We start from the raw sequence: 22,848 nt of genomic DNA, 5'->3' as shown, positions 1-22,848 counted from the left end.
ACTGTGCCAGACTTCTAGACATTTGGAAGAGGGGAATGAGCAAGATAAAGTCCCTGCTCTTATGAAGCAGGGAAGAAAACCAACAAGTTAATAAAACAATTCAGATGGATGGTAAGACTTAAAAGAAATAATACAAGGTAATGGGAAACAGAATCACTGGGGGATACAGGGTGTACCACATCAGATTAGGTAGAATTTCACTTTAGATCAGGAGTCAGTAAACTTGTTCTGTAAAGAAGTAGGCAGTAAATATTTTAGGTTCTGAGGGCCACAAGGTCTCTGTCAAAATTACTTATCGCTGCCAGTGGAGCATGAAAGCAGCCACAGATAATACATAAATGAAGTCGCATGGCTGTGTTCCAATTAAACTTTATTTATAAAACAGGCAGTAGGCTAGATTTAATCCACGGGTGCTAGTTTGCTAACCCCTGCTAGATAATTTCCGATTTCTACCCTATAAGAAATGCTAACCATTAGTAAAACTTTTCTACAGTCTTCTCTTTTAAAAGAGACATATTGATTGAGGTTCTGATAATGTACAAATTATATATTATTGAATAATAGAGAACTGTCTATGTTATACAAATAACCTAAATGCCTTTGGCAAATAGGAATCTTTTCTAATGTTCTGAATATCTGTGCTTACTACAGAGGCCAAAACCATGGGTTCATTCTTTGCCCTGATTCTGTGCTATGTGGCAGACATTCTTCTGCTGTGACTTCACACACAGTATCACCAAAACAGTGCAATTCAATGTATGATCCGAGGACTGATGCCAGTATGTGAGAATTTTGTTCCCAATAAATGATAAAAAAAAAACTACAGGAGTGAGAAGAAGTGTTTACAAACACTTGCAGGAATTTGACTTTGACACAAAAGATTAGAAATTTAAAAGTAAATAAATATATGTATTTATTTTTACATATATCTATTTTATATATGTGTGTATGTATATACACACACACATATAAAAATAAAAGAACAAAACTTGGTCCTTCATCACAAATAGTTTGAGAAGTACTGCTTTAAACACTTCCATGAGGCAAGAAAAGATTATTCCTATTTGATAAAAATGAAGGCAAAGCTAAGGACTGTTTACAACATTCTCTAGCTAGTATATAGTAGCACTCAGATTTTGTCTTCTGATTCCAAGTATGTGTCATTTCAAAGTTATCAAAGATGCCAGTTATTTCTTTTCTGTTGACCAGCCACAGATTAAAGCTCTGATTATAGCATTTTTACAACACACACTGTAGAATAGGAACTGATAGCAAATGTGAATCAGTACAATTCCAGTACCTCTGCTGACAAACGCAGCCCATCCCTTCTGAAGCTCTATCAGTACCACCAGCTTAGTGTACAAAGACAGTGATCCCAGCCATTTCCACACTAGGTAGGAAACAGAATTTGGCAGCATAATACAGTGAAAAGAGCTGTGAATAACAGGCTATTTGGATTCTACAAATTCTGCAACTAATAATCTGGGTGACAGTGGGAAAATGATTCAGTATCTCTGGGCCTCAACTTCATCTGTAAAATAGGGCTTCAGTAAGATGATCTCAAGAGTCTCTTTCAGATCTATAATTCTGTGATTCTGATAGCATTAATACTGCAGTATTCAAAGGACACCTTAAGGAAGACAGGATGGAACGTGGTAAGAATAAATGCTCAATACGTCTACTGAATTGCTGTAAATTGACCAGAACAGGGTCTTAATGGACAAATGGGTAGAAGATGGCATGCTGGAGAGGATCTGTTAGGGCATAAGTAGGCAGCAGCACGAACTATGGCATGTATGTAGGAGGAGCCATGCCGTATTTGGAACAGAAAATTCATTTCTCCACAGAGTACGGGGGGAGAGCATGCCATGCATAGAGTAGCTAGCCTGTATCCCACAGAACAGTTTCACCTTCCCACAAAATCAAAATGAGAACAATATGACAACTCCATACTGTCACCCTAAAGAAACCCCACAGCCCTTACCTAGTAAGCATAATGTGTGCATGCCGTTTTGTCTGTTCTTCTTCACTTTGTCAAAGAAGCTTTCTGGTCTCCAAGTGTCCGTCCAAAAAACAACAGACACTGTCTCTCCAAACCTATACAACTAGAAAAAATACAAACTAAAATTAATTAATGATGGAACAATTCACTAACTACTATTTCATAGATAACAATAAAAATAAAAAGCGAGAACCAAACTTGAGATGGGCTGGGGATCAAGTCTGTCACAAAAAAAAAAGGTAATAAAAATTCTCTTTGATCCACAGCAGCTGGTGTCATTCTGATGCCCTTTCAGTAAGAGATTTCTAGTATTTCTGCATTCAGTATGGGAACATATGTAACTACTTCATGACTTAGCTAGGTAGCTGCTAAAAATACTGAAATACAAAGAACCCAGAAGAAAGCCAAAAAAAAAAAGCCTTTTGAGCAGTCAGAGCACAGTTCACAAAGTTAATATTACCCTCACTTTACAGATGAGTCCACTGTCAAGATCAACTGACTTGCCTAAGGTCACACAGCCATTTAGTAGTGAAAAAGAAACTCAAACCCAGGTCTGAGGAAGAGCTCCTTTCTACCATGACGTCTCAGTAAAATTCAGGCACTGTATACTCACTGCAGCCGTATCCCAAAACCTACTCCCTTACTTTACCCACTGTTTATTCCCTCACTATAGAGTTCAGTGATAGGCCTTTTCCCAGACCTCCTCCTTTCCCCCCAAGAGGCCCACCCACTTCACTTGACCATCACACAACCAAGAAGCTTGCTTTGTTCCAACTTGCTTCCAGGCTGGCTGCACATCTCACTAAGTGAGTCCAACTCCAAATCTTATGCTGAGAAAACCTAGTTTTGAATTTTGGTTCCTCAACTTGTTAGCTGTGTGACGTTATTCTTTCTAAGTCTTAATCCTTAAAATAGGAACAGTGATAACATATGCCCTTCCGACCCATAGGGTTGTATGAATCAAATAACATGTAAAAAGTTATTCAAACTGTGAATAATATGCTTATATTAGTTCTTATCTAGGTACTGCACAAAGGATTTTATTTTCAAAGACTTAATATATGGTAAAACGTAACACTGAAGTTGTTATGTAAAGATTTAATTATTCAACTTAAAGAGTGCCTGAAAGAATTTTTAATAGAGCTGGAAAGCACTAAATGCTGGAAATTACATCTAGTCCTCTGCCGTAAGTTAGCTGTGTGATTGAAACAGCTATGTGACTTCAGGAAATCACCTAACTTTTCTAAGCCTAAACTTCTTCATTTCAAAAATGAAGAAACTGGTCTGGAGAAGGGATTATTGTCCCCAGGCTTCTCAGTTTTCAGAAGCTGCTGCAAGAGGCATATAGGGAGGAAAGAGAGAAGCTAGGACATTCAAAGTCCTCCATCCCTCCATCACTAAAGAACCTCAACTTTTCTCAATTTTTATATGTTGAGGGCTTAAAAACTATCACCGATACTCATAATGGTGACTTGGAGATCCCAAGGGAAGGTTCATCATATTCTTTATATGGCCACAACCTCCAACCTACCTACCAATAGGCTTTATTCCCAAAGTCCATTTGAAAATTGTCTGAAAAGGTATTTCCCCAGAGAAGCCATGCTATCCAGTGGCAGTCGAATTCATAGATTAGTGTACAAAGACCCATGTAACTCTCAGAATTCAGTCATAAACCTTCCAGCCACACCTAACATGGTTTCTCTGTAATAAATGTATTTAGAGTTCCAATGTAAGATCCCTGGAATACATTCACCCAAGCTACAAGGACTAAGCCTAGCTCTGTTGAGGGCTTCTGTTATTGCTGTTGTTCTATAAGAGGCAAATCTGTCCAACAAATATTTATTATAAATCATCCACTATGTGCCAGGCATTATGCTATGCACAGGCATAAAGTGAGAAGCAAAGCAGAGCTCCGGTCCTCACGAAGTATGCAGTCTCACTTATACCTTACATAGCAGGCAAAAGCTCTGGAGTCATGGCTCTGGTTCCTACTAGTTGGATGATCATGGTGACTAGTTCGGTGACTTTCAGGAGGAACCCCCTTGCAAAATGGATATAATAATTATAAACCTAATAATGTGTTTTGTTAAGGATTAAATGACATACTGTATGTAGTGCCTAGTGCCATAGTAAAGACTCAATAAATGTTAGGAATTTGATAATGTAAAAACGATAATGTTTATAATGATGATATGAAGATGTTCTAAAATGCTGTGTTGTGCTATAATCCAACTGCTCTCCTTACTGGAGTGAGCTCAAAAATATTACCAAACATTTGAAACTATGTTTATGATTTAATTCTGACAAGTTCAATCGTTTACATTCTTAAAAGGATTTTTGGCATCTCTGATCAGATTTTAAAATATTAACATTACTCTATTAAAAAAAACTTTAAAGGAAAACCATTAAAGAAAATTTCATATGCAACCATATATAAATACTTTAAATATTTTTATACTAAATATTTTTATACTAAAATACTTTTCAATATTTTAAGAGTCATGAAAATATAGTCATGGAGGTAAATTCTTCATTCAAAAAGAAGGGGATAGATGATTTAAAAGAGAATTGAGATGCTAGTCACATATAAACATTAGTTGAAACACTTTATGTAAAAGCCTCTTTCAATTGTCTAATTTGGGGGATTAAAGAAAACCTCACATAAGCACTGCTTCCTAGGACCCTGATTTATAGACTGTAACCATTTCCATGGCTGTGGTACAAACTTCTTCAATGAATTCTGGAACATTATGCAAACAGTTTCACCATTTAGATGTCAGTACCTCAAAGAACAGAAGGGCCAATTCCTTTGTGTTTCACAATTCAAGGACTTACCAGTAAATTACAAAAAGAAACTGGAACAAAATCATACAGTGACGAGAACTGAGGTTACAGAAGCCTAAGCACCTACCATCCTAAAAATGTAAGCCTTTGTGCTTGTGATCATTTTCCCCCAAACCATTATTGATGCAGATCTACATTTAAAGATTACAAAAAGAACTGTTTTCAAAAACAGTAGGTAAATACAGGCTTTTTGTGTGTGTTTTAACCTAGAGTAAGTTACAAGGAAAGCAGTTTATCTAACTTGATGCTGGATCATGTTTTTTATCAACTGAAGACAAAAACTCAATTCAAAATGATTTACTTAATTATATATAAGGCACTAGTTAAGAGTGAAAAGATGCACAAGACAAATATGAGGTAATTAATAATAATAAAAAATTAGATATAGATTGTATAAGAGTTCAGCATTTCCCCCACCGAGAGCGCATCTGAAGGTAACTTCTGAATAGACAGGATATAAGCTGGACCTTAAAGGACGGGTAAGATTTAGCCTGGGGAAGTTGAACATGCAGAAGAATGAGATGATGTGAACAAAGTAACAGAGGTGGGAAATCCTGGGCAGTATTTACAATGGCATTAAGCAAGTATCTAGAAATAAGTATTGCCTCACTTTGCCTCTAACAAGTATCTCTAATTCCTGACACCTTACCAGGTACCAATTCCTGTCAATTCTAGCTCTACAGTTTATCTAGAAACTATTAATTTCTTTTCCCTCTACCTTAGTTTGAGTTCTCAGTACCACCTGCCTGAATGACCTTAATAGTCTTAATTCATCTCGCTGCCAGTATTTCCCTTCTTTCAGAAGCACGGATGCTTTGTAAACTCCATTTTATAATTAGATTTTAATGCTTTGGTATTTTATATTCAAATGAAAATATTTTGTGATTTTTAGGTTAAAAAGTATCTTTTCTGGATATGGAAAAATTAGAAAATTTAATTTGCTAAGAACTCTATCAAGCCCATGTATCTTTTATATATGTATATCCTAATCAGATCACTTAAATCTGTGAGGTAAAAGAAAGCTGAGCCAGCAGAGTTGTCAAAAAATGTACCACAAAACCATATAATCAAGAGTTACTAGTTTTTTATATAGAATACTTGCTGTTTTTAATCTTCACATGCATTTTGCTTAACATTGATAAAACACTGACTTTTGCTAACAGTAAGAAAGATTATACACATGGCTACACACTAGGTACACAGATAAAGCTGAATGATTAGACAGAAGAGCAGCTAGATTTATATTTTCACATATAAATGAGAGAACCCACATACAAATTAAGTGAAAGAATTACAATTTAAAGCATACAATTCCAAAGACAAGATCCAACTTGGGGTAGGGGGTGGGGAGGGGGGAATAAATAAATAAGCAATTCAACTCAGCAAATATTTGTCACACATTGATTATATGTGCATGGCACTGCAATAAAGTACCATGGAAGATGTGAAGATAAGTAAATTAAGGAGTTTATAATATGGTAAGCACATAAACATATGCAAGCAACTGAATACTCTTATAGGATAGAGATTTACCAGGATTGTTTGAGTAGAATAACGGCACAATCAGATCTACGATTTAAGCAGAAAACTATAAAGTGGAAGAGAATGATGGGAAGGTGGCTATTAAACTAGTGACTAAAAAAAGGAAATGGAAAGGAAGGAAAAAAATTTTAACCTGCTCATGATTTAACAGGTGGTCAAAAATAATTCCAAAGTGACTAAAAGAACAGAGAACTTATTAGATGAATTCTTCTAAGGTTACATAGTAATGTAGAGCTCTAATACCCTTATTACCTTGTTAAGTGTTCTTTGTACTCGTTAGGTTTTATCATTTCTACAATAGTGCCTGGACAACAATGAAAGCAATTTAATGCTTCTGAAAACTAACAGTAAGAACTACTACAAGGTCAAAAATGCTGACTATCACAATGAGTGTTGTGTTATTTAAAAAAAAGGAAGGAAATGAGTTCTTATTTTTTGAAAGTAATATACATTTTTTCCCAAAGTAGATATGTATTATATAAACAGAGGAACATATGGCAATAATCAAGGTCACTCACGCAACAGTCAGCGAAAGTGGAAGAATTTCATAATGATGAGAAAATTATACAACCTTTTTCCCTGAAGTCAGCCACAACTGATAATGCAGTTTTTAATGCAGAAACCATTGCTACCTGGTTTCAAACTGTCTTATTTATCTTTCCTTTAAAAATGTCTCAAAATCATTTCAGTCACCAAACTTTTACAAAAGAATTAACACATTCTATCACACAAATGGCTAACAATAAATGAAAGTACCATGCAAAAAAATTATTTTAGGATCTGTAATTCTTTTTTAGCCTGTCAGATTCAGGAGAATGCACACACAGTAAGTGCTAAGTAAAAAGACTGAAAGAAAACATACCAAAATGGTAACTATGGTTACCTTCAGGTGGTGAGACCACGGATGCTTTTATTTTCTTCTTTATACTTACTGTATTTTCCTGATTTTCTATGCGTATATATGTCACTTGTTATCACGAAAAAACGTTATTTTGTAAGTGGCTCTTCAAAAGCAGCAACAATAATAAAAGCAATTCTGATTCTGCATGATTAAGCTGCTAAATGCCTAACTTGAAGATTTCAAGAGAAGAAGGACTTGTTCCTCTTGTCTTTTGTGTACTGAGAAAAATCCCTGACTTTTCATTATCAGGAATGTCTAAATACAACCACCTTGCCTGGCTCTCGACAAATAAATGGATTTTTCTTTGACTAGAAAAATCCTCAAAATACAAATAAGTGTTAGAAATATCTGTTACTTAGGAATTTCAAGTAACATGATTTTAAAGTATACATGTTTATAACTAATATTTTAATTGCAAAATATCTTAAAATTAACTCAATGAAAATTTGAGTATCTAATATATCTTGGTCTATGTATCCTTTGTCTAAAGCTGGAAAACAGGCCCGCTTTTTTTTTTAATAAATCTTTTTTTTTAAATTATTTATTTATTTTTGGCTGCATTGGGTCTTTGTTGTTGCACGTGGGCTTTCTCCAGTTGCTGCGAGCGGGGGCTGCTCTTCGTTGTGGTGTGCGGGCTTCTCATTGTGGTGGCTTCTCTTGTTGCAGAGCACGGGCTTTAGACGCGCAGGCTCAGTAGTTGTGGCACGTGGGGTCAGTAGTTGTGGCTCGCGGGCTCTAGAGCACAGGCTCAGTAGTTGTGGCACACGGGCTTAGTTGCTCCACAGCATGTGGGATCTTCCCAGACCAGGGCTTGAACCTGTGTCCCCTGCATTGGCAGGTGGATTCTTAACCACTGCGCCACCAGGGAGGTCCCAACAGGCCAGCTTTTTAGCTTCCAGAACTACAGGATATTAGAACTTAGCTAGTTTAGTATTCTTCATACTTTTTAGTGACAAATCTTTTTTCCAAATGAATTCTTACATAGAACATCACTGATGTTAAAAACTGAGTTAAAGATAATGACCTGGCTCCTCAGGGATTTATCCTTTGTGTTTTGGTGTCAATTACTTCATTATCTGCAGAACCCTAAAGCATCTTCATAAATCATGGTGCACTTTGAAAGCCACTAGTTTTGTCCAACATTCCTCCCTGTTCCCACCTCATCCCCTTGTAGTTAAGAAACTTAAGATCCAGAGCAGTTAGATGACTCCTTAGTTACCACCTGAGCAAAAAGTAAAACCAAAACCTTTTAATTTACAGTTAAACTCTAAACCTTTTCCATTATATCCATTATACCTTTCCTTTACTAATTCTTCCCAATATGTAGTCAGTTTTTACCCAACATACGTATTGTAAGTCTTGTGTTAACTAATCTCTAGATAGCCAAGGTTTCTGTGGTATGTATGTATGGATTCACTCGTGTTTCTGTAATACCTTGCAGATGCCCCAAAGTGCCTCCATGACTCTCTAACTCTACCTTTCTTGCTTTTGGGAATGTCTTTTAGCTTCTTGTCCATCTAGAAAACCCCTTAGAATTCCTTTTCTAAACCACTTTATTGAGGTATAATTATCATACCATAACATTCACCCATTCCAAGTGTACATGAAATGATTTTTAGTAAATCTAAGTTGTGCAACCATCACTATATCCAGTTTTAGAGAATTTTTATCACTCCAGATCCCTTATGTCCATTTCTACTTAATCCTTGTTCTCATCCCCAGCCCCAGCCAACCACTAATTGCTTTCTGTCTCTATAGATTTGCTTTTTCTGGACACTTTATGTAAACAGAATCATAAATTATGTGGTCTTCTATGTCTCACTTCTTTCACTTAACATACATACACTTATTATCTATGCTGGGACTACCAACTGTTCATAAGAAAAAAAGGAGATACTTCAGGGAAACATCATGCCTTCGAGAGTCTGGGAATAAGACAAACCCAATCCTATTCTTCTACATAATCAGTTCTAAGATTGATAATGGTCCTGAAAGCATAGGAAGACTGGCACAGGGTTCTTAGGACAGGAGGCAACTTCTCTAGAAATGACAAGTTAACACAACCAAGCAAAATGAGAAAACACCTGGGCAATGGTGTTCGGAGGGTCCAGCCCCATGGACAAGTCTATGGGGGTAAGGACCATGATAACTGTGGTAGTGAGATGGTAGGATCCATTAGCATACAGAGTCCGTTTCCTTTCCTAGGATTATCAGTAAGGCACAAATGGCTCTCTACATCTCCCTAAATCTCAATTCTCTTAATAGACACTGCTCCTATGTATCTACTTCTTTTAATCGTCTACTGCACCCTACCCTCTCCATGAAGTCCAAGCCCCCATCACCTCTTCTCTAAAAGACTGCAATAAACCTACTAATTGATTTCCTCACTTCTAGTCTTGCCTGGCAGAAATTCAATCTCCACATACCAGCCAGAGATATCTTTTTAAAACACTTACCAGATCAAGTATTTGCTCTGTTTAAATCCCTCTAAAGGCAGTTAGTCTATATCACTTAGAATAAAATCCAAATTCCTGACAGTGTATTAGTCTAGTGGTCCAACCCTACCCACCTATCCAGCCTCAGATCACTCCTCTCCTTGCCTACTACTCTCCAGCAAGCCTTCCTTTGGTTCCTTTAACAAGCCAAGCTCATCTCCGCTTTAGGGTCTTTGTCCAAACTGTTCCTTCTGACTGGGATATGGTTGTTCCTTCTTGATTCATATCTTAAATGTTACCACCCTGAGAGACCTCCCCTGACTACCCAACTACAGTAGTGACCTAGTCACTCTCTAAACTAGCAGTCTACTTGAATTTCTTATACTTGCCACTACCTGACTTTATTTTTTTAATTTGTTATTGCCTCTCTTTCCTACTAGAATGTAAGCTCTTTGAGAGCAGAGACCTTCTTGGTCAGGTTTACCACCATAATCAAAGAAACTCAGTAGGCAAACAATAAGAAGACAAACAGTATTTGTTGAATAAACAGATCACTATTCCGATTAATGATGTCTAACTTGGCAACCTCTAATATACTTTGCATATAACAACAAAACCAAAATTTCATTAGGTATATGGGGTTTGTGGTAAGGAACTGTATTTATGGCATGCCTAGAATAGAATGCATATCAACTGGCTGTGTGTGTGTGTGTGTGTGTGTGTGTGTGTGTGTGTAGAAGTGTTAGTCTATGCAACTACTTACCTTCATAGATACTGATAATCAAGAATCTTCTGTTGGTTAATAAACTACAAAGTTAATAAAAAATACTCAGTGGTTGATTCTGAACTATGCTGCTTTAGAAAACAACAAAAACAAAAAAGATAGTTCAAAAGGAGCTGATAAATGATAGCTAAAAAAATTGTACCCATTCTCAGGTTAGGAATTTCATACTACTCCTCTTTAACCTAAGGTGAAGATGTTGGAAAGTATATACTGTTCAGGTCTGTAACCTTACCCAAGTAGAACTTCTGTTTAACAACTCGATGGCTGTTTTTCAATTCATAGGAAAGCTCTTTCACATAGATGACAGAATGCCTTTCGAAAGTGGTGCCCACTTCCTTTTTAGAAAATTGAGCAAGAGAGCATGGCAAGGTAACCTGTTAACACTCTACATTGAGCAAGCATATTTCTGGGAACTAAAATCTACTTTTCCAATTCTGCCATACTAAAAGAATGACAGTGCAGTTTTTAACTTTCTAAGAAACTTTTTATCTGTCTAGGTTGATGAATCTCAAAGTGTGGTGCCTGTACCAGCAGCTTCAGCATCACCTGAGAACTTGCCAGAAATGCAAACTCTCAGACCCCTACTCCAGATATACACTGTATCAGAAAGTCTGAAGGGAAGGCCCAGGAAACTCTTTAATAATCCCTTTAGGTGAATCTGATGAATACTAAAGTCTGAGAACCACGGGTACAGGTTATTGTTTTTTCCATAAATGCTAGTCCAAAGAGTAAAGAGAAAAAGACTAGCTATTATAAGGAAGGGGACTTGGCCAAAATTTTTGCATTATGCAGGATATCCATATACATTTATTTTAAAATTTAAGTGTGCTATGCATATGATTAATTTTTTAATGTCTTTTGTCTTAGAAAACTATACAAAGGAATCAATAATTACCTCCTTCTCCTGGGATATGAATACCTTGGGTGGTACAAGAATTACACTTTCATAGAGATTTCATAAATACGAAAAACAGAAAATAGAAAGGTACTTCCTGTTTTTCACACTAGTAGTAAGTCATTTCATATCCAGATTAGGGAACAGAACCAAGATGGGGAAACAGCACTTTGTGGCTGCTTAGAGAAATCCCATATAAAACTGAGAGAAAGCTAAATTTAAAATAATAATAATATATGTAAATGTGGATATGATCTTGGGGGCTTATATGTATGGAGACCGTCAATTCTCATAGTAAATTCCCTCTCAAATACCTTCACCCATTTTAAATATGAGAACAATAATACTGTACTTCTTTATCAGTGTAGGGGATCAGAGGGAAAGGGTCACCCTAGTCTAGCTTTACCCAGTCTGGATAACAGATTTACGTAATAAAGACAAAGATCTTTTAAAATTTTTATGCCTTATACCCTGAGAAAACCATAATTCAAAAAGAGTCATGTACCACAATGTTCACTGCAGCACTATTTACAATAGCCAGAACATGGAAGCAACCTAAGTGTCCATCGACAGACGAATGGATAAAGAAGATGTGGCACATTTATAAAATGGAATATTACTCAGCCATAAAAAGAAACGAAATTGAGTTATCTGTAGTGAGGTGGATGGACCTAGAGTCTGTCATACAGAGTGAAGAAAGTCAGAAAGAGAAAAACAAATACTGTATGCTAACGCATATATATGGAATCTAAAAAAAAAAAAGGTTCTGATGAACCTAGGGGCAGGAGAGCAATAAAGACAAAGACACAGACACAGAGAATGGACTTGAGGACACGGGGAGGGGGAAGGGTAAGCTGGGACAGAGTGAAAGAGTAGCACTGACATATATACACTACCAAATGTAAAATAGAAAGCTAGTGGGAAGCAGCTGCATAGCACAGGGAGATCAGCTCAGTGCTCTGTGACTACCTAGAGGGGTGGGAGGGAGACGCAAGAGGGAGGGGATGTGGGGATATACATATGCATATAGCTGATTCACTTTGTTATACAGCAGAAACTAACACAACATTGTAAAGCAATTATACTCCAATAAAGATGTTAAAAAAAATTTGATGCTTAAAAAGCAAAAAACTCTAAATAATAGATTATTAGAAGATAATTTAGAGCAAAATATGACAGAAAGGGGCTAACTAACCTTCTTCACCAGAAATAAAAATTAAACCAATATGAAAAAATATATACAGTCCCTTATATATAGTCCATTAGTTTAAGATTTATATGTCTTTGTCTATCACATAATTTATTCCTCTCTTTTTTTCCTTTCTCCTGGCAATCATTCTTAAATGACTAAAAGAGAGAATGTCTAGAGGAAAGAATATTGGACTGAGAATCACTCAAGAATCTGAGAGTCAAGAATTCAACTTATTCCAACACAGAAATGTTTGGAAAAAATTTTAAGTGTAAAAAAGACTTGAATTGGCAAGGTTTTTTTTAAGTATGCATGTTTTTAGAAGACAAAACAGACAGCAAAGTTCTTTGTCAATTTAGACGTAGTCATAACTAAGAGGAAGTAATGAATCCTGAAAGGTGAATCATTTATACTTTTTCTCTGGTTCTTCAGAACCAAAGGCAATATTTCTGGGATGCCTGGCCAGGATTAGTCAATTAAAGTGAGCTACTCTTCATAGGTAATACAGAAAATACAGGTCCCTCTAAAGCCACAGACACAGCATTGGGTACCAAGGCTAATGTAGCTTCTTGCTGTAAACAACTATTTCTTTTTTTAATGGATGAATTAAATAGCATTTTATTGACCCTCAGAACAAAAGAAAAGAAAAAGTTGTGTTTTTTGAGATTTCCTATATATACAACTAGCAATTGAATTCAGAGTCTAGGTGATCCATTGGCTGTGAGTTGTCTCTTTGCGCCTAATAATCAGCAGCTCTTACTCTGTGTGGTATCACACCTTTAATTTGGGACACCTAATTAGTGTGTAGAAAATTAAAAACTGCATTTATCAGAATAATCATGCCAGTACTTCATAACTGATAGTAGCTTTTATCCATGGGCTTCACTAAAGCATAGAAGTATTAATTAAATTTTATGGGATTATATTTCCTTTAAAATACATGTGCAGAAAGGATCAAGCTATCTTTATATTTCCCAAGAGATTGGAAATACATAAATGATTCCCAAAAAATCTTTACTATTTTTTCTTTTATTTGATTTTGAGAATATTTGAGAGACTCTTGACTACTTTTCTAATGTACTCTCCATATATATGATCAAAATATTTAAGATTTCATTAAAATAAAATGCCTGTTTCATATTCACAGAGAGGAAACCAACCAATACAGGCCAATAGTTCTCAGTTCATGCTGTCCTTTACTTTGTAAACAGCTATTTTAAATTATGCATTCCAGGAAGATATATTGGGAAATACCTATTTCATAGATTCTAAGATGTAAATTTTTTCCTGTTATAATACATCTGAAATAGGAATGTGTCTTAACAATCAATAAAGTCTTAAAACTACTGTTGGCCACAAGCAGTCACAATTGTCATGGATTATATATGTGTGAACATCAGAACACAGATATCAAACTTGTAAAATGAATGTCAGCAGCCTGGAAGAAAATATTAAACACAGTTATGGAGTGCTCCTTTAACTCCTCAGAACCAAGATTTTTGGGTTAAAAACAACTAACTTTACATATTAATAATTGCAAAGCTGGCTTAAAAGCCTAATATCACTGGCTTTTAGCTCTTTCATGGATTATTTTAAGAAATGCTGCATCACTGTGCTCTCAATAGCACAGAAAACAATATTGGGTGGAAAAACATTGGCCTCAGCAATGCAGAGTAAGTCATTTGGAATAATTTAAAAAGGTTTTAGGAATACTTAACCAATTTAATTGGGTTATATTCCCTTTTTTGTACATTACAATTTGGATATAAAATTAAAATCTTTCTCTAGCTAAATTTCAATGATCTATTCCAATGAGGGGAAAAGAAGTCTAAGCTACGGGAAAATTATTATAAAAAAATCTAGTATTAAAAAACTTAATACACAGTCTTATATAAAATGATAATGTCTTATAATTCATGAAATACAATAAAATCTCTGGAAATTTGTAGAAAACTAAAACATTTTTGCTAAATATCATTAAAAAAAACCCGTTCTTTTGTAGTATTACCTGTAAACCGCAGCAGCCTACAGCATTCATTATGGAAGCATTGTGAATAACTCGGTAAGGGATTCCCAGTTTCGTTGCTCTCAGAATAAGATCGCTATGTGTCGTAGCTCTGTAGTGAGAAAAGATCAGGTTGGATTAAACTAACCACGGCTGACTTTTTAAGACAGTAAAGCCACAACATTTCATGAGCTCAAGTCAATCAAAGGGTCAAGGACACTGCTTTCCCTCAAATATTTCGAGGCACCTGCATAACACTTTCATCTGGGCTTTTGGGCAAGAAAAGTGTAAGTTTACACAGGCCCTGTACAATGTTGAACTGCACCTTTAACACTCTTAAAGCAGCCTTGGCAGCTACAGAAAAAAGGGAACTTTTAACTTGCTCTTTTCGTCCTGTTAACACCTGCAAAAGACATCTGTGGAATATTACTCAGCAACTGAACTCCTGAGTAGCAGTTCTCAAATGTTTTGGTCTTAGGGTCCCTTTAAACTCTTAAAATTTCTGCTACAGAGTTCCAAATTATGGCACTAGACTTCCTCCTTGATTTCTGCTCTATTTTGAAGGCTTTGTTTCTGTATAAGGCACAATTTACAGAACATTTTCACAGCCTGTAGATCAGAGTTCTGACTGATATATTCCTAGTTGGATTTTATCTGTCTAGCAGTCATTTTATTTATGACTGTTTTCAGCCTGGTTGTTACCGTGCATAATTAATATGTGTAAGGGTGTGCCTATTCTGCCGCTGCCTTCCCTTTTTTGAGATAGATCTAAAGATTATAATTAGATAGATTGGGGTAAAGAGAGAATACATGTAAATATAAATATGGATACTGTGAAACTTAACCCCATATCAATTTAGAACTGCATTATTAAAGGCATTTTTCCCCCTTGATGAAAACTCCAGGCCCTACTGGGGAAAGCAACATTAGCATGTTTGAGAAACTACATACAAACAAGCAGAACCTGTCAACTGGTCAATGCATACCAAGTAGGAAGATCAAGGGCTTTCACCCCATGAGGCAGTCAGAAACAGATTAAAGAATGCCCACCAGGGAAGTCTGTTTTAAATCACACACGTAAAATACAAACTACTATAAAAATAATCATTAATTTGATTTAAAGTAAGCTTTTAAAAAATAATATAAATGCCAGTTATAAGTTTTTAATATCACTTTCAACAGAATTTCACTATTTAACACTAAGCTAAGGGAAAACTGAATTAGTTACTTGGTGAGCTATTTAAGTAGATGAGCAGAAAGAAAAACTGGTTTAAAATTATTCTCTTTTTATCACAAGTTCATTTAAAACGACCAGATGTGGTTGGTGTACTATGAAGATTTAATGACCTGGCAAAGTGATTTGGTTTTGTGAAACTGATATAAATGTGATTAAATTCGCCTTTCAGATTTCTGCTATGAAAAACTGTGATAAAATTGGTATTTTATCATCACAATTACCTAGATTATATTGCTTCATTAAAAAAAAAAGAAAAGAACTGTACGAACCATGGGCTTAACACCCTTATACTGGGCATTCCTCCAGGTCCGTGGCTCATGAAAATGTTTCACTGTAGTGACTGGGAAAGTGCGTGCGTGAGTGTGCACACATGTGCACTGCCGTGTGTAAAGACAAATTTATTACTATTTCTGGGCATGTGGCTCTATCTAAAATCATATATACTTATATACACACACATATGGTTCTAGATAGAGCCACATGCCCAGAAATAGTAAATGTTTCTTAATAATATACTTGGAATTGCACTGAAGGCAATTTCAAAAGAGGAGATTCAAGAATGTTGTGATCAATGGAATCAATAAAATGAAGTTCATAAAGGTGACAATTTGAATGTATAAGGCTTGGTATGTCTATTTTAAATTTTATTTTATAATAACATTAATTTGCAGAATGGAAGCAATTAAATGATCCACATTAAGGCACATAGGAGACAGGGGAATAAAGGTATATTTGTGTGTGTGTATGTGTGTGCATGTACCATGAACATATTACAGAGCATATTAAAATAGCAAATGGAATAAAAACAGAACCATCTTTAGAAAGAATTTGTTTTTTGTTTTTTAATTTATTTATTTTTGGCTGTGTTGGGTCTTCGTTGTTGCGTGGGCTTTCTCTAGTTGCAGTGAGTGGGGGCTACTCTTTGCTGCAGTGCGTGGGCTCTCATTGCGGTGGCTTCTCTTGTTGCGGAGCACGGGCTCTAGGCACACGGGTTTCAGTAGCTGCAGCACGCGGGCTCAGCAGTTGTGGTGCATGGGCTTAGTTACCCCGCAGCATGTGGGATCTTCCTGGACCAGGGATCGAACCCGTGATCCCTGTATTGGCAGGCGGATTCTTAACCACTGCGCCACCAGGGAAGTCCAGAAAGAATCTGTTTAATGATGACCCTGTTCAACTGCTCTTTATGGGGACAGAAAGCTTAAGACTGTCATCTCTCACATGACTGAGTCAGATCTACTGATGCAGTATATTTGTAGAGTCATTTATGTTATTTATGTGATTAACTTCCACATTCCTTTTAATAACCTAGATAAAAAGGCAAAGATGAGAACTACACCAGCTGACTTAACTTACTTTCAATTACCTTCTCCATGAATTTAAGATCGCTGGAGACAGATGGTGCTGATGGATGCACAACAGTGTGAATGTTCTTAATGCCACTGAACTGTACACTCAAAAACGGTTAAAATAATAAATTTTTAAATATTTTAAAAATAGTAGAATTTTAAAATATTAGAAAATTTTTTAAAATTAGAAAAAAGAATTTAAGATTGAGTAAACAATTTTCCCTTCTTTTTGAAATTTTTATTCAAATAAGTAGAAAGGGGCTTAAGATTAAACAAAGTACATTTTTTTGATCATATATATACATGGAAGAATTTCAGTGCCTTGTTGCATTGTGTATTCCCTTCCTGGTTTATCCATTTAATTAATTCAAATTCTAATTCTTCAAGGCCCAATTAAAATTTACACATTCCTTACCACCCTGTCTCCAGCTACTATATCCCCACAGTAATCCAGCGGATAAATGAAAAATAACTACAGTTACAGTAAATATTACATAAATCCAAATACAAGGTTATGTATGATTAGTCACTGACACAGGGAAAATTAACTGGCTAGAAGTTTAAAAAAAAAAAAAAAAAGCACTTACTCCTGAATAAAATAAGGGAGGATTCATGGAAGAGGTGGCATCTAAGCTGGGTCTTAAAGAATCTACTATTTCACTAAATAGAAACTAGGAAGAACAGTCTGTTTAAGGAAAAAGCACGAGCAAAGACATGGAGAACGAATACTGCAAAACATTTACAAAATGGCAAAGTTATACAATTTGGCTCTACCACAGTCAAAAGGAAGAGTAGCCAAAGGAAGAAGTAGATAAACTGTTAAAAGATTTAAGGCCACGAAGTCACTGAAGGATTCTGAGTAGCGTCACAGCACTTTCTCTGCGCCTCAGTTTTTTCATTTACATTGAAGTTTCCCTTCCACCCCTCCTTCCACCCACCCCCCCCATCCTACCCCACAATCTTACCCCACAATCTTCAAGTATTAAACCAGACCTTGCTCAAGGACCAACTCCTCCATAAAATAAAGCCTTTAAGTTTACACACACTTTTCTATCCTCATCTTCTACTTAACCTTTCAGCAGTACATCAAAGCTGACCACTCTTTCTTTTCTAAAACACTCTGTTTTCTTGGCTTCTGTGACAGCACACTCTATCGGTTTTCCTCCTCCTCTGCTCTTGAGAGACCATGAAATGCCAGTTTCCTAGGGATTGATCATCCTAGGTCTTCTGTTCTTGTTCTTGTTCCTTCCTAATGTGATTCCATCCACTACTCAGGTTTTAAATACCATCTAGATACTGATGACTTCAAAAGTCATATAACCAGGATAAATCCTCCCTTGAGCTCCAGTAGCAGATATCAAATTGTCTATATGACATCCAAAACTTAAAACATTTCCAGAACCAATTCTTGTTTCCCCCAGCCCTTTTTCCTGCTGGTTTTCATCATTTCAAAAAATGGCATCATCAACTACTCAGTTACTAAAGCCAGAATCCTTGAAGACTTACTTCTTTCCTTTTCCTCATCTACTATATACATCCGAGCATTTTTCCTTCTAAATTTTTCCCAGTTTGTCTTTTTCTTTCTTCTACCAGAGCTACCCTTGCCTCCCTAAAACCCATTCACTCAAGCATTTAGAGTGATCTTTTAAGAATGTCAATGAGATTGTGATTATTTGCTGCTTATAATCCTCTAAAAGTTTACCACTGTACTTCAAACAAAACCCCTACTCCCTCCAAAGGCTTACATGTCTGGATCCCACCTATCTATTTAGCTCCTTCTCAGGTCCCTTTTTCCTTCACTCACTGAGCTCCAACCACTCTGGCCTTTCAGTTCCTTGAATACATTCTCGCTGTTCCCTCTGCTTAGAATGTTCTTCCCTTCTGCTTTTCCTTTTACTTTTTAGATACCTGCTTGAATATCACCTCCACATGAAGGATTTTCCGTATGACCCTGCATAAATAAGTCTGTTCCTGTTAGTCTCTATTTTTTTTTCCTTTACAGATTTATTGATTTTTTTAATTTATTATTTTTTCTTCAACTAATGTCAGTCTCCCTTACGAAACTGTAAACCCCATGAGTTATCATCTAATATATATCCAGCACATAGGAATGCCTGTCATGAGATAGGTGCTCAAAAGATATTTGCTGAATGGATGTCAGTCCAAATACACCTGGTCCTCCTTTGTCATGACCTCAGGCAAAATATTAACAATTCTTTCAATTAATATTTAATTGATGCCTACTATAAGCCAAGTATTGTGAAGGAAGCTAGGGAGATAAAAATGTGAAGGACAGCCTACAAATCTAAAGAGTAAATATACAAATAAAAAAATACTTTGTGAAGTAATATATGAAAACTAATATGAATAATATGTCAGCAGTTAGGAAGAGATATAACTTCTGGTTGGGTTAATTAGGAACTATATCACAGAGAATGTGATGTTTGAGTTGGGCTTTGAAAAATGAGTAGGTTTCTGACAGTCACAAATAGGGCAAAGGGCATTACAGAGGAGGAAAACAGTTTGAACAAATGTGTGATGGTGAGAAAGCATGACGATCAGGGAAGGGCAAACTGGTTGGCGTGAGTGTGGGTTTCAGTACAAGACCGGCAGGACACCAGTAGAAGAGCAGGCTAGACAGTATTTTTCATGTCTGGCCAAAGATGGAGCTAATAATAGTCTAATTTTGAGCCCGCGTGAGATTTTAAAATTGTGGATCTACAAACATGAATTTGATCACAGCAAAGGTAATGAGTTAAGGATCTACACCGGGACCAGGTAAAAGGCTACTATATTAAATTAGTATAGTGAGAGCTTGGATTAGGTAGAATAGTGGCTGCCACAGAGGAAAGGAATGAAAGGATATGAAAAACTTGGTAAAACAAAAGTCAACAGCAGTGCTTCTCAAACTGTGTGAAAGGCCAATATTTTTTAAGTTCTAAATTGTCATGGAACATTAGTTTTGTAAAATGCAAAAAAATTAACTATTAGAAAAATAAAATATAAAATAATACAAAATACAAGCTCCAAATTTTTATTATTAGTTTCAGCAGAGATAAAATTATTTTGTAAAATTGCTATAAAAGTTTCTAAATGCTTACTTTCAATTTCTGTAGTTATCTCATCATGGACTGGTAAGTTTGTGGGCTGGCAATAGCCTGCAAATCTCACTTCAAGCAGCATTGGTTTACTGGACTTCATCAGTGACTGGATACCATTTGAAACTAAGTATAATAATGATACATAATCTCTGGCACCTCATATTGATATAAATTACTTTCTTTTTGACAGACACATGCACATGTAACTCCATTGTTTTGAAAAATATCCTTGGTGGTGGGCTCACAGTGATTTAATTGTCCTTATGTTCCTTAAACCTGTGACATAAATCCTGGGTCACCAGCTGGAGAAAAAGAACTGTTCTGTTTGGCTTGACATTAGAGATTGATGATGTTTCACTAGACAAGTATAAGCCCATCTTTTTAGTAATGGGGAAGAACAGAGCTCCCAATGGATATAAGAAATTGAAATCTGAGGCTTGATAAATAATAAATTCAAGGCAAGTAAAGTGACAACAGTATTGCTAAATAGTAGATGATTAAAAAAGAAAAAAAAAAGCCTAGGACAAAGCAAGCAGAAGATACTTGCACTTACCTGCAAAATAAATGGCAGGTACAACTCTTGATAATGTAATATACTTATTTAATAATGATATACTAGTTTAGGTTGATGCCCTAAGTGACTTTCTAAAAAAATAGCTGAAGCAACAATATAAACTTTAGAGTTGACACTTGATAATCAATGTAAGTGATGCATGATGACATCCTTCCCAAATAAATTTTCTTCATTAATATCAAAGATAATGAAAGTTTAAACTACAAAATTTTAGACAGAGCCTAGGTAAACAGTCCCCTATCAGGACCTGGAAGATAAAGTTTTAAATGTAATAAAAGAATTCTTAATGATTAAAAAAGTAAATAAATTAAAACTCAAAATATCTCCTTTGACTTACCCAAATGGATCACCAACTACAAGGAATGCGACATCACTGATATCAGCATCCTTTAAAATATTATTTGCTTCCTGTTCCACTTCTTCTCTATCAGCGAGAATCAATTTTCTTCCATAAAACTCTTCCTATAGATTTAAGTCCAATATAAAAATGAGACACAGGTGACCATTTCAACACACACACACACACACACACACACACACACCTCTCTCACACACACAAAACAGTCTTTGTCTGGGGCCAGTGCAAATCTTGGCAACCATCCAAACAGAGATCATTGACTACAACTCTTCAATGAGCTAGCCCTCTGTATCATGTTGCAATTAAACTCTGTCTTTGGGGCTATCTTAATATCCCAAGAGGAGGTAGACCTCCTAATACCTCAGGCTCTTTGCATTTTAAATTAACCTCTAAATTTGGGTCTAATAGACCAGGCCAAACATTGTAGGATGAACAGAGAACATGTATGCATGAGCCTGACTTCAGAAACACAGTACTGCAGAATAAATATATTAAACAATAATTATACACATACATGGTAGTTGGGTTTGATTAAATTTTCGTTAGGAAATCTATGGGACCTTGACTAAAAAAAAAGATAATTTCAATGAGAAACAGTAGAAAATTAAGATTTAGTTGTTTACAGAACCAGCAAACATTCCTGCATAATTGCAGGAAAGACTAATTTAAAACTGTATTTCCTAGTTCCTGCTAAAAAAGGCAGAGTTGCAGGAGCAAGAAAAGAATTCTAAATATATAATAAGTCTTCATACAAACTGCTTTGTGAACGAATCCCCAGAAGTTCAACTCTAAAGCACAAACCCAGGAGGCTGACCTTAACTGGAATGGCAGCATGTAAGTAAGAGTGTGCTAGTGGTCACGGGGTAGTGGTTACAATCTATTATGCAAGATCATGAATCTTATAACTGATTTCCTGTGGAGTAACATGTTGACTATAACTCAAATATAGTAAAAGTGGATGCACAGATAAATAATACTATTTCTTACATGCTGAGAAGTTTATTTTTGCCATAAGGATTATATCATATGTCAAAAGTTATAAGGATTGCTGTAATGGAAGAGTATCTGCTACTCAGTAATATTTGTCAAGCAAATGAGTAAATGAACAAATGATTAAGCATTTGAAGATAAAGGCTATAGTTCCAACTGTGATAATTATTTCCTAATACTTAACTAGAATCTGTTCCTCAAATGTGAAAAAAGATTCTTTCCTATTCTCTGAATATCTTCTTAGAGATAATGTTCCAGAAGTTCCCAATTACAATGATGTTTTCATAGATGAAAATGTTTTATTTTCACTTGTACCACATATTTTTTCTTAATCCTTCATTTTTATATATCTTACTTTAATTTTGTAAGCCCAATAAACTTAACAGTTGCAGAGGGGACTTCCCTGGTGGTGCAGTGGTTAAGAATCCACCTGCCAATGCAGGGGACACGGGTTTAATCCCTGGTTAGGGAAGATCCCACATGCCGTGGAGCAACTAAGCCCATGCGCCACAACTACTGAGCCTGTGCTCTAGAGCCTGCGAGCCACAACTACTGAGTCCACGTGCCACAACTACTGAAGCCCGCACGCCTAGAGACTGTGCTCCGCAATGAGAAGCCACCGCAATGAGAAGCCCTCACACTGCA

At 35.9% G+C, this 22,848-nt stretch overlaps 1 protein-coding gene across 4 annotated transcripts in view; it reads right to left on the bottom strand.

The window, feature by feature from the left end:
• Positions 1-22,848, bottom strand: part of DPH5 (diphthamide biosynthesis 5) — a 40,883-nt gene that overhangs the window by 7,097 nt on the left and 10,938 nt on the right. For all 4 annotated transcript variants that reach the window (XM_082452875.1, XM_082452874.1, XM_082452873.1 and 1 more), the window contains 3 exons: positions 21,193-21,317; positions 14,601-14,709; positions 1,985-2,105 (listed from right to left, as the gene is read on the bottom strand). In XM_082452875.1, coding sequence (XP_082309001.1) covers positions 1,985-2,105; positions 14,601-14,709; positions 21,193-21,317 — 355 coding nt within the window. The remainder of the gene's footprint in view (positions 1-1,984; positions 2,106-14,600; positions 14,710-21,192; positions 21,318-22,848) is intronic.

Source organism: Balaenoptera physalus, assembly GCF_965194825.1.
Source record: "Balaenoptera physalus genome assembly, chromosome: 1".
NCBI classification, from domain to species: Eukaryota; Metazoa; Chordata; class Mammalia; order Artiodactyla; family Balaenopteridae; genus Balaenoptera; species Balaenoptera physalus.
This window is presented reverse-complemented; position numbering and strand designations above follow the sequence as displayed.